Below are 12989 nucleotides of genomic sequence, written 5' to 3' on the forward strand. Positions count from 1 at the left end.
ATAAAATCGCTTTAGATCGAAAACATCTGTTTGCTCAACCTGACTCTGATTCCCTGAGCCTGGGAGAACAAACACAACCCTTCCCCCGAAAATCCCAAGGGGTCAGGTTCAGTCTGGTAAACAACACTCCGTCCTGGCATCTTGCAGAACAGGCAGCAGAGGGGACTGGGACGGGCAGCAACAAATTGGAAGGAGGGAGGCTGAAATGCACCTGCCCACCTGCCTAGTGGCCTTGAAAAGTCAGGTTGGCACCTCCAGGGAGGAAGTAGGGCCCAATTCCCGCCTCCAGAGTGAGCTGGAGTGAATCAGAGACCTCATCCATCCTCTCCCTCCTTCCAGGGATGCTGAACCCCTGCGGGAAACGCAGAAAAGGGCCATTGCCACTTTAAATGACTCAGGAAGTGAAAGCAGGCCGCCTGACGGGGACAGGGAAAGTGGAACCGGGGCGGCGCGGGGGCCGGCGGCACCGCGATCTCGCCGGGGCAGCGGGGGGCCGAGCGGGCGGCGCGGCGCAGGGGCCGACGGGGGCGCTGGGCGGCTGCGCCGGAAGTGCCCGGGACGCCGGAGGAAGCGCAGCGGCCGCCAGGCTGCCGAGCCGGCGGGGAGGTCCTGTGCTCCTCGGCTGGGCGCGGGCTGCTGGGAACAGGCGGCAGCGGCGCCGAGGCTGCGGGACACGGCGCGGCCGGTCTGCGGGACGGGCCCCGGGTGGAGAGGAGGACGCGAGGAGGCCGCGCCGAGGCCAGGCGGCGAGCTCTGAAGCCCGGAGACCCGGGCCGCGGCACAGCTCCCACATGGCCTCCGGAGGGGGCGCGGCCTTCGAGGAGCTGCCGCACGACGGCACGTGTGATGAGTGCGAGCCGGACGAGGCTCCGGGAGCCGAGGAAGTGTGCCGGGAATGCGGCTTCTGCTACTGCCGCCGCCACGCGGAGGCGCACGGGCAGAAGTTCCCCCGGCACCACCTGGCCGAGTACGTCCACGGAGCCGCCCAGGCCTGGACCCCGGGAGCCCGGGGGGATGGGGCGGGAGAGGAAGAAGTCGAGGCCCAGGTAGAGAACGAGAAGGCCCTAGAAATTGAGGCGGGGGAAGAGAGCGAGTCTGAGGAAGACTGTGAGTCCGAAGAAGAGAGTCAGACGGAGGAGGAGAGCGAGGACGAGAGTGATGAAGAGAGTGAGGAAGACAGTGAGGAAGAAATGGAGGATGAGCAAGAGAGCGAAGCAGAGGAAGACAACCAGGACGAAGGAGAATCGGAGGCAGAGGGAGAAACTGAGGCAGAAAGCGAATTTGACCCAGAAATAGAAATGGAAGCGGAGAGAGTGGCCAAGAGGAAGTGTCCGGACCATGGGCTCGATCTGAGTACCTATTGCCAGGAAGATAAGCAGCTCATCTGCGTCCTGTGCCCAGTCATTGGGGCACACCAGGGCCACCAGCTCTCCACCCTAGACGAAGCCTTCGAAGAACTAAGAGTAAGTATTGGTCGTTCAGAACATAGGCCAGGAGGTCAGGACACCTGGGTTTCAACTCAGGTGGCCTCCCTGTGGCCACATTAACTTTCACCATGTCCCTAAAAAGCTGGTCTGTTCAACTTGTTGGGAGCAGTGATTATTGACCCTTTTTGATTGAAGTTCTTTGAGAATAAGATGAAAGTTCTGGACTCTGACCCTAGAAAAATAAATGTACACGCAAAATCTAGTTGACAATTTCTGGAAAATTATAAGCCTCTGGTCTCCGTATCCCAGGTAAAGCATTCCTTGGGATTTTGACTCCACTTAAGCCTATTCCCACACCATCGTCATTGTTGAGACTGGTTAAGGCTCTTGATAAGGCATTGGTAAGCCATGGTTTAACCAGATGAATCCAAGCAGGTGGTTCCTCTATGGTGAAAAGACTCCCTAAGGTTGTGGTTTTGATGATAATTTCATGTGTGCCCCTGAGTTCCTTTTAGGCTCTTCATGTTTGGTAGTTGTTTGGAAAGGAGGATGAGAAGGTGGAGGCAAAATTGGGATGGGAGTGGATGTTCCCTGGTTCTCTATCTTTTGCAGGAGGGCAGGGCCTTTATCTTGAACCTTGCTGGTCTCCCAGAACAGTGTATGGAAATCTTACAAATATTAATAAATATTTGTTGAATGAATGAATTTGCAAATGATTTGCTTTTTATTTGTATTGTGGATATTTACAGTCAGTGAGAGAGACAGCTGGAGTTAACCAGGCAGGAAAGTTTGAGCGATCAGTTCATTAGTTATTGTTGTCATTATGACATCTTTTGTTTCCTGAAGCAACCTTGCAGTTGCTGGCACTGGGATAACAAATATTTTGATAATGAAAATCCCCTATATTAAGATTTTCCCTTTTTTATTGTAAAATGCACACTCAAAGTGTATAAAAGCATACGCATAGTCTAACAAATAACTATAAAGCAATTACTGATGTAATCTCCACCCAGATTAAGAAATAGAATATTAGGAGCAATATTGAAGCTGCATGCCCTTTTTATAATTTTTTAGTTATAACCATCTCCCTTCTCCATAGGTAACCATTTTCCTGACTTTTGTGGTGATAATATCCTTGCTTATCTTTATACTTTTACCACATATTTATGTATTTGTAAACTTATTTGAACTTGACACGATTGATATTGTATTGTTATCATGCATTCTTTTGGGTTTTGCTTTATTTTTTCAACATTGTGTTTGTGAGATTCTTCCAGTGAGTGGCTGTGGTTTGTCCACATTCATTGTTGTATAGAATTCCATTTTATAAATATGCCACAAGTTACCTATTCTGTCAAGGGTGAACAGTTGATTTCCAGATTCTGGAACTTCTAGTTATTATGAACAATGTTGCTATAAACATTCTTGTTCATGTCTCCTGCTGCACATCTACATACATTTAAATGGAGTATAAACCTAGGAGTGTGATTGTTGGGTCACACACTGTGCATATCTTCAATAGTATTAGATGTTGCCAACTATTTTCCAAAGTGGTTGTACCCATTTGCATTGCCGTGAAAAGTGTAAGAGAGTTCCTTTTGCTCAGTATTTTCACCAACACTTGTTATTACAGAATTTTTAGTTTTTGTCAGTCATATGGATATGTAATGGTATCTTCTTGTGGTTTAAATTTGCATTCCCCTGGTTGCTGATGACTTTGAGTATCTTTTGTATTTCTTCTTTGTGAAGTACTCATTCAGGTCTTTTGCTCATGTTTCATTTGGGTTGTCTTTTTCTCATTGATTTACAGGAGTTTTTATATTTATATTTTTGACTGTGGTTGATATGGGTTACAAATATCTTCTACTCTGTTTTTCCTTTTTCTTTTTTTTAAAATTGTACCTTGAACGGAGAAGTTCTTCATCTTAATGTAGAATTTATCAATAACTTTCTTTATTATCAGTGCTTTTTGTGTCTCGTTCCACTTAGTATTGATTTTTGGGTGGTGGAGTTAGGGGCTCAGTTTCATTTTTTACCCTGTACAGATAGCCAGTTGCTCTAGCAGCATTTATTGAAAAGCCTATCCTTTCTGTACTGATCTGCTGTGTCACCAGTCATATATCAAGTGTCCATATGTGTATGATGTGTTTCTTGGCTCTTGTATTTTATACCGTTGATCTGTTAGTATATTCCAGTATGAGCTACATGTTTTCTCAGTTATTGTAGGTTTGTAACATGTCTTAATATCTGGTAGAGCAAGTCTGTCCACTCTGTTCTTCTAGAAGAGTGTCTCAGCCAGCCTTGGCCTTTTACATTTCCTAGAATCATACCATGAAGTTCTGTATTAAGAAAAAAACCAAATCTGCAGGACTTTTTTTTTTTGTATTGTAGTGAAATTATAAACCAATATATGGAGAATTAATACCATTACAAAATGAAGTCTTCTGATCCATTTATTTAGGTCTTTTGTATTACCTCACAATAAAGTTTTGTAATTTTTTTTTCTGAAAGATCTTGTACATCATTGTGAAATTTATTCCTGGATACTTACAGTTTTATAGTATTGTAAAAAACGTTTTTAATTTTTGTTTTCTAATTGTATATAGGAATATGATTAACTTTCATATATTGATTTTCATATTAAACTGTCTTACATATTCTAATAATCTGTAAATTTATTCTACACACATGATCATATTATTTGCAAGAGGGAAAGCTTTTGTATCTTTTCAGTCCTTATGCCTGTTTGTTTGTTTGTTTGTTTTTTCTTGCCTTAATGCTTTGGATAGGACCTCCAGTATAATGTTGAATAGAAGGGATAGTGAATATTTGTGCCTTGTTCTTAATTGAGGGATAATTCATAACATTTCACAAGTGTGCTCGTGGCTTTTTTTTCCCACAGATATATTTCATTAGATTAAGAAAGTTGCCTTCTAGTCCCAGTTTGTTAAGAGTTTTTCTTAATATTGAATGGATATTGAATTTTATCAAATGCTTTTTCTGCATCTGTTGCATGTTTGTGTGATTTTACTCTTTTATTAACGTGATGAATTACATTAATTGATATACTTATTAAACTAAATTTAAAAATCAGTATTATGTTCACATGTTTCAAAAGCCTCTTTTTCACCTTTGATAACCACTTTTATTAGTTTTTTGCTTATCGTTCAAGTGTTTGTTTTTGCAAATACAGGTGTGTACATATATATATGGTCTTATTTCCATCCCTTCATTATTAGTATATTTTACAATTAAAACAACCTGGCATTTCTGGGAGAAACTCAACTTGGTTGTGATGAAGTATCCTTATGTTTTTGAATTTAGTTTATTAATAATTTATGTAGGATTTTTTCATTCATATTTATGGGAGAAATTAACTTGTAAATTTCCTTTCTTGTAACGTCCTCATGAGATTTTGCTATCAAGGTTATGTTGGCTTCATAGTATGAGTCAGGAAGTATTGCTTCTCACGTATTTTCTCTCTCTTTTAATGCTCTGGAAGTGTATTATATAAGATTGGAATATTTCTTCCTAGAGTGATTGGTAGAACTGACCATGGAAGCCATCTGGATCTGAAAAGAGAGAGAGAGAGAATTAATTTTGTTGTTTTGTATCCAACATTGGATATGTTTGTTTTGTATCCAATTCATTGACTGTGGATTCAATTTATTTGTTGGTTATAGGTCTGTCCAGGTTATGTATTTTTCCTTAAGTCAGTTTTGATAAGTTACATTTTCCTAGAAGTTTGTACATTTTGTCTAAATTTTCAAATGTACTAGTATAGATTTGTGAATCATATCCTCTTGTTATCTTTTTTCATGGTGTATCTATCCTCTTTATTCCTTTAAGAACAGTAAGCATGTTGATTTATAATGTCACTGATAATTCCAGTATTTGAAGACTTTCTAGATCTTTCTCTGCTAGCTATTGTTTTTGTGGTGTTCTTTAGGTTTCTTTCTTTCCTTTTGTGCTTGTTATGTTTGAGTAGCTTTTTATTGCCTTTAAAAAATTATTTGTGGGGATTTCCCAAGCCTTGGCCTGAAGCTGTAGTCTTCGAAAGAGGATTTGAGTTTGCTTCTGATAAGGCCTAAGTGTACAGCTTGTTTAGGACCCTCTTAAACTAAATTAATTGCATGAGAGATTTCTTGGAACAGATTTTCAGGAGGTGCCTGCCCCAATTTACAGCCTCTTAAAGAATTTCTTTCATCCTGTCCTGCACCCCATCCCCTCCCCCCACCCACCCCGTTTTGTTCGGCTCCAAGGCATAGCTCCCCACACTCCTCTTTGGAGGGCTCCAAGGCATAGCTCCCCACACTCCTCTTTGGAGGGTGAGATAGCGGCAACTTTAGTTTGTCTTTACTCTAGGATTTTACTCTTTGGCAGGGGTAGGAGGGTCAAAAGTCTGTATGGAAAGGGTCTCCTTTAAATGTCCCACTCTGAGCGTGCTGTAGGCTTTGCTTTCTTTTATCTTCTTTCCCCCTGCCCACCTCACTTGCTGCCTGTAATCAAATGCACATCCCAGTTTCTTGTGATCAGTAAATGTACTCAGATCAATAGAGCTATTTCCTGTACTCTGCTTATGTTAACATTTGAACAGTATTACTAAACTATAGACCTTATTAGACGTTCACCAGTTTTTCCTCTAGTGATTTCTGTACCAGGGTCCTCTGGCCATATTACATTTTCTTGTTTTCGATGATCATGATAGTTTTGAGGAGTGCCAGTCAGGTATTTGGTAGACTCTCTCTCAGTTTGGATTAGTCTGATGTTTTTCTCATGGTGAAACTGGAATTATGGGTTTTGGGGCAATATAAATTCTCTTTTATGTTTTGCTTTTTTCACTTAGCAGTATGTCTTGGAAATCACTCCATAGATCTGCCTATTTATGTATTCATTTTAGCTGCAAATACTCTAGTGAGTGTCAGTCATTAAATTCTTAACTTATGATATTGTGTTTTTCAACTCTAGAATGCCTGTTTGGTTATTTTTTTTTGAAGATCCATTTCTCTTTATCTTTTGGGATCTGATTCTTGATTATATGCCACATTTTCATGATTATTCTCATCTCATAATTTTTCATTCAATACCAGACATTGTGTTTAAAAGAACTGTAGACACTAGAGTCATATTTTTCCCCCTCAGAAAGGGCATACCATTTGCTCTGTTAGGCAGCTAGGGTGAAGGGCTGATCGTTTTTATTCAATAAAAATTTGAACTTGGTTAGAGCTTGGTTGTAGTTTTAATTAGTTTCATTTCACCTCTGGTTTCATATATTTTGAGGGCAGTGTACATTTACTTATTGACAAGAAAGTAGGTCTCTTGGAATATTAAAAGTGGCTTGGCATGATGATGGTGAGAGAAGAGGATCTTTGTTATACTGCATTCATTCATTCACTCACCAAGTATTTATTGAGCATTGGCCAAGGGCAGGTGCTTTCTAAGTATTGAGAATATAGCAAAATGGAAGAAGTCCCTGCTTCTACTGGAGTATACATTGTGTTGGAAGGAAATAGAGAACAACAAATGCTCAAATAAACATGTAATAACTGTTAATAAAGAAAAAATAAAACACAGTGTGGGATTAGAGAGGAACAGGAAGTATCCTAGCTCTGCCGCTTGCTTTTTGACCTTGGACAAGTTATTTAACAGTTTGGCCTTGCTTCTGTATCTCTAAAATGGGTATAAAGTTAAGAAATCAAGTAGTGTTTTTGTGAGAATAAAATAACTTAGTTTGTGATAACACTTTAACAATGTTTAACACATTGTAAGTGCTCTTTAAATGTTAGCTGTTGTTTTTATTATTATTAATAGGAGGAGTCTAGTTAAATGTACAAGTTTAGAGTTGAGAGGGATTTGAACAACATATGTTTTGATATCTCAGTGCCAAACTGGGCTGTGAGTGGCTAATATTGGCGGTAGAAGCCCAAATTGTTGGCGAGGGCTAGAGTAAAGCAAACTTCAGAGTGGGCCAGAATGGACAGAAAACTAGGGTAACTGTACAGCAAGAGGGGATCCGAGCAGAGGCAACGTGAAGGCTAATGCCTCAAGGACTAAGGTGAACACCTTGAAGGGATAAGTTTAACCCTAATCACTGAAGTGACTTTTAAAGTCCTACCTTTCCTCTTGTGCTGTATTTCGAGTTTGGCTCCAGAGCATTTGGTCTCCAAGGGATCCTGTGGGTCCAGATTTGAATTGAGCCTGTGCTCCAGCTTTATCATAGGAATATAGTTAGTTACACAGCCCATATTATGACCTCACATCTGGTTCATAAACTCTCTTTTCAGATATGCAGGTTTCTCTTATTGTGACCATAATTTCTGGTTCTGAAAATGGGTCATTGGGTCTGACAAAGGAGCTTGATCTGGTTCATGGATATTTTCATATGAAAATTCTTAAGTTGTCAAGGGAATTTGCATTCATAGCTATATTTAATGAATCATTTTGTTGAACAATATAAGTGCAATTACATGTATTCAGAACTCTAGACCAGTAATTTAAAAAATTATTTTGAACATAACCTACAGTAGGGGAAATATAGTTTACATTGTGGTCTAGTTTACATACACACACGCACACACACATACTTTTAACTCAAACGGAGCACTGTTAACCTTATTGCATATGATGTGTTCTGTTTGTATTCTATTCTGTTCAAAAAAATTTCTGGATTCTCCCAATAAATTGATTTCATTGCACCCTAATGGGTCATGTCCTGTCGTTTGAAAAACACTTGTCTCGTTCACTCTAAGATCACCTGAAGAAAAGGTGGAGTCTTATAAAATGGCAAAGGGAGAAGTGATTGGCAGAGTTCTGCAAGTACTTATAAGCATCTATGGAGTTCTTAACATGGCTTTGTTATGGACAGATCCAAAAGTTTTGAAGCCACTCCCTTTGCCCTTGAGTGTGTCTTTAAGATGGGTATTTGGAAAGAAGAATGTTTGGTTAAGTGACAGTGGGAACAACTGCAGGGGCGCCCCAGCAAGGGGGCTCTAGTGGCAGGGCGGTCAGGAGGATACAGGCATATGCTCGGGACAGCTGTGACTCTGGAGGGGCTGGAGATGGGGATATGCCGCTGCTGTGTCTTGTAACGGCCGGCGGCTCTGGCTCTGTGCTCAGCTCATAAGAAGCAGCTCCGGCAGGGAGGCAGAAGGTTGAATGTCTGCTGTAATGTCCCTGTTTATGTCTTTATTCTTCCTGACCGAAAGGATTTGGAGTACCTTCTAATAAAACCATGAAGCGCTGTCTACACAGTGGTTCAGTCTGTGTCTTATTTATTTGTATAGAATAAGACAAAAACTAAGACTAAGGTAAAGGGAATGATTGAAGCTGCCACAAATGGTTGATGGAAAGTTAAAATGAGGCCTGCCGTTCTGGGATTCTCCATCTCAGTCTACTCTTCAAAATGTACTTTCTTTATCTGAAATAAGTCTGAGACGTATGCAGTGAAGAGGACAGACAGGGCCCTAGCTTTTATGGAGTTTACCCTTTAGCTGGGGAAAGAGACAAGGTAGAGTAATTTTGGATGGTAGTGTGTACTATGAAAACAATAAGTCATAGCAATGAAAGAGTGAGTGGTGTGGCAGGAGGGCAGGAGGGAGTTACTTTTTGACCAGGTAGTCATGGAAGGCGTCTCTGAGCATGTGACATTAAGGCAGAGACCTGAATTATGAGATCTTGCAGAGATCTAGAGAAAACCTCCTATTGTGTTACCACTCAGTGCTTTTTGCACAAAGTCCAGTGATTCATAGCAGAGATGATCGGTTTGGTTCATAGGACTCTTCATAAAGGAATTAGATGGCTCTTGAAGTGAGAGGAGTAGTGTAGTTCTAGCAATTGTAATGTGCTGTTAACACAGGTGAAAGTACTACTCTCTGGAGGGAATATGAGCTTATGGGGATCTCTTTGACAATAGCTCAGTTTTTCAGGGGATTCAACATTCATGGTGATGGAACTTCATTAAAGAGAGCCTAGAGGGCTTCTGCAGGGTTAAGTGGAGGGGAAGAGTCATCTAATTGTGTTCTGTTGGGGACGTGGACTCTTCCCACAATCTTCGTTATTAAAATTACAGTTTATAATCTAAGAATTAAGAAAAAGTCTGGGAGAAGAGTGGTTAAGGCGGAAAGAATGGTGAATGCAAAGGCTCTAAGGTAGAGGTGAACTTGGGGTGTTGGAGGGACAGCAGAAAGGTCACTATGGAGTATATTGGAATGAAAGAGGAGTGGGAAGTAGGTTAACAAAGTAAACAGTGTGTTTCTCACCTTGTTGCCACATTTTGGAATCACCTGTGGAGGGAGATTCTTTAGAAAATACCTGTGATTGGCCTCACCCCAGCCTTAAATCAAAATCTTTGGGGATGATCAGGTATTTTATAGAATGTCTTTCTATTGGGATTTGTCTTCTGTTCATGTTATGGTTAGACTGGAGTTACTGTTTTTAGGAGGAAGACCACAGAATTAAGGGTACACACTATCAAGAGGGTTGTTGAGAGAAAAGGTCCAAACTTTCCCTGCTCTCTCTCCCAAGAATCCAGTGCCCTCTTTTTTCTCTTCCCCGACCTTTCAATCAGAATAGATTAATAGGTTAATAGGCATATTGTACTATTAGATGACTGCTTTTCAGGGTAAGGTGGCTGATGCAGTAGGTGTATTATTCTTAAGTCCCTCTGGGGATAAAGGACTATGTGCCTGTGGCACCACCTTTTCTTGACCACAGCCCACAACATGGAGGTTGCCCTGCTGTCCACTGATAACACCCACCTTTTCTCTTCCCTTGCATCGGACCCAAACTGAGAAGCCAGAGATGTGTCGGTGTCAGTGCTCAGTGTGTCTTCTGCTTGAAGTTACAGTTCAGTCTGGGGTAACTAGCTCAGTTTCATGCTTCTGTTCCTGTTGTGGGTTTTAGTATCCAGAGCCAGGGACTAAATTTGTTGTGTGGCAGGAAGGAGCACAGATACTAACGGACCTCTCAGAAGAGAAGACAGAGTACAGACAAAGAAGGGGTAAAACAAAAACTTCAGTGCTGATATGTGGGGCTGATATGTGGGGTAGAGATGAGAATCTTGTTTGCGGGTGTGTGTGTGACTATGATAGGGATCAAGCCAACATGACATTGGGGGATAAAAAAATCAATAGTGATGCCCTTTTTGGATGTCAAAAATGAATCAAGAAAGAAAAAAAATGAAACCAACCAAGCAAAATCTTCCAGATATGCTAAGTGCTCAGTCTATAATTTATGGCAAGTAACCATATAGGCAATGACATGTACATTGTGGTGTGCTAAATTATTCTTGTTGAACATTTAATTTTAAATTAAACTCACTTCAAATGTATTTAGCTAGTTTTTGATCGGGTAGCAGAGGATTCTGCTTTTAACTTCAATAGGGTATTAGAGAAAGCATTATACTATATCCAAACTATAACATATAGTTAGCTTTATTGTCAAAAACTGGTGTTTTTAAGTTAATTTTATTTATGTGAATAATTTTTGAGCACTTAAGGTGTGCTGCATGACGGATATTGATAAAGATGCCTGACATCAGGAAGCTTATAGTCTTTTCACATGCTTATTTGCGTATAAATACTAGAAGAGAGGTACAAATAGTATGTCATGGGGACTCAGAGAAAAGAGAAGTTATTTTCAGCTGGAGGCATGGAATCAGGAAAGATTTCTTAGAGGAAGTGGTATTTGAGGTGGGCCTTCAAAGATGGATAGGATTTTACTAGGTAGATATGACTAGAGTGTTAGGCAGCTGTCCTCTGTGTTCCCATAGCAACAGCCTGTATTATAGCATTAAATACAGTATACTACATCAATATTATTTCTTCCCACCATGTCTCTGTCTTGCATGGGTCATAAACTCTTCTTCTACGGTTAGGACTGTATGTTATACATCTTTGTGTTCCCAGCACCTAGCACAGTGCCTGTTGGAGAGTAGATGTACATGAAATATTTGGTAAATGTATGATATGAAGTATAATAATCTCAAATAGTCACAGGACATCAATGAAGAACTGAGAGAGAGTGTTGCATAGTGATTTACTATATCAGTGTTTACATTAAGTTCAACTGCATCTGAAATAATGAAATAATTTGGAAAAATCCAAAATAACAGCAGCTCAAACAAGGTGGATGTTTTATTTTCTCTTGTATAGAAGGATGTAGGCAGTCCAAAGCTGGTACAGAGGGACCATGCAGTTATTAGGAATCTAGGCTCTTTCTGCCCCTGCTCTGCCATCCTTAGGGTATGGTCCTTGTCATGGACCAAGATGACTCCCGGAGGTCCAGCCAGTACATCTGAGTTCCAGGATAGCAGGCACGGGAAAGTGAAGATGGGAACACCCCTTTATTTTAAGAGAACCCTCCAGAAGTTGCACGCATTGCTGCTTACATTTCATTGGCCAGAGTTCAGTCCCATGGCCTTATCTAGTTGCAAGGGAGGATGGGAAACAGTCTTTTCTTCAGGCCATGGTGTGTCCAGCTAAAACTGGAGTCTCTTACTAAGGAAAAATGGGAGAATGAATATGAAAGACCAAGCAGTCTTGCCTTAATTGGCTTTGCAGTCTATGGGTTTGAATCCTGGCTCTGCTACTTATTACCTGTGTCATGTTGGAGAATTCACTCAGTCTCTCTGAATCTTGGTTTCCTCATCTGTAACATGGACATAATAATTATTTCTCCTTTTTGGGTTGTAGTGAAGAACAAACAAGATGATACATGTAAAGAGCTTAGTACAGTGCCTGGAATATAATAATCCCTCAGCAATTAGTGACTCTTACTCTTATTATCCTTACAGAGGCAACTAAGGTTCTATTCTGCATTCAATTCCAGACCAGGTAGTCTGGCAGAAGTAGAAGTTCAGACACCAAGTTTCTTTCGGTGAACACTGTTCAGCCCCCTCTCCTTCTGTTCCTTCTGCCTGCTCTATGCTGGTGGGTAGATAGGCTGGTGAAAAACTTGTCTTCAGAGAAGAGGCTCCTGTATATTTCAGTGTCCTGCTGGTGCCATGTGCACTAGCTAACCAAAACACAGCTGGTATGTCTAATTTTAGGTTCACAAGTCTTGCTGGTTGTCCTCTTTAAATTCTGTTTTACATTCTGAACTGTAGGAAATTTTTATAGAAGTGGAGAGGAGGCAGGAGCAGTACACCCTTTACTTTCTAGTTAGAAAATAGCCTCCATTTCCTTTCCAGTAGGCAGTCGCGGGGGAAAGAGGTTAGAGGCACCCCTACTGTTCTCCACTCTGTTCTTTGGGTCTCTGAACCCTGGCAGGGTATAACCTGTGTTGAGTGAAAGACTCTGACTTCATGTGTGTGAAGAATGGAAATGCTAGCCTTTACCTGAGGTTATAAAACTAAGAGAGTCTAGAAACACTTATCTGCTGTTGAATTTTTTTTAAAATTTATTTTATTTGTTTATTTTTAGCTGCATTGGGTCTTTGTTGCTGTGCGTGGGCTTTCTTTATTTGTGGTGAGCAGGGGCTAGTCTTTGTTGCAGTGCTCTGGCTTCTCATTGCGGTGGCTTCTCTTGTTGCAGAGCACAGGCTCTAGGTGTGCGGGCTTCAGTA

General features: G+C 41.0%; 1 protein-coding gene across 4 annotated transcripts in view; it reads left to right on the forward strand.

Annotated features, from left to right (window-relative positions):
* Positions 1-416: 416 nt before the first annotated feature.
* TRIM44 (tripartite motif containing 44) overlaps positions 417-12989 on the forward strand; it is a 114597-nt gene continuing 102024 nt past the window's right edge. For 3 of the 4 annotated variants that reach the window (XM_036860332.1, XM_036860334.1, XM_036860330.1), the window contains exon 1: positions 550-1463. In XM_036860332.1, coding sequence (XP_036716227.1) covers positions 792-1463 — 672 coding nt within the window. In that variant the 5' untranslated portion in view covers positions 550-791. Of the gene's footprint in view, positions 1464-12989 lie in introns of all 4 variants that reach the window. The other variant, XM_036860333.1, reaches the window with a different exon arrangement.

This window comes from Balaenoptera musculus, chromosome 8 (genome assembly GCF_009873245.2).
Source record: "Balaenoptera musculus isolate JJ_BM4_2016_0621 chromosome 8, mBalMus1.pri.v3, whole genome shotgun sequence".
Classification (NCBI taxonomy): Eukaryota; Metazoa; Chordata; class Mammalia; order Artiodactyla; family Balaenopteridae; genus Balaenoptera; species Balaenoptera musculus.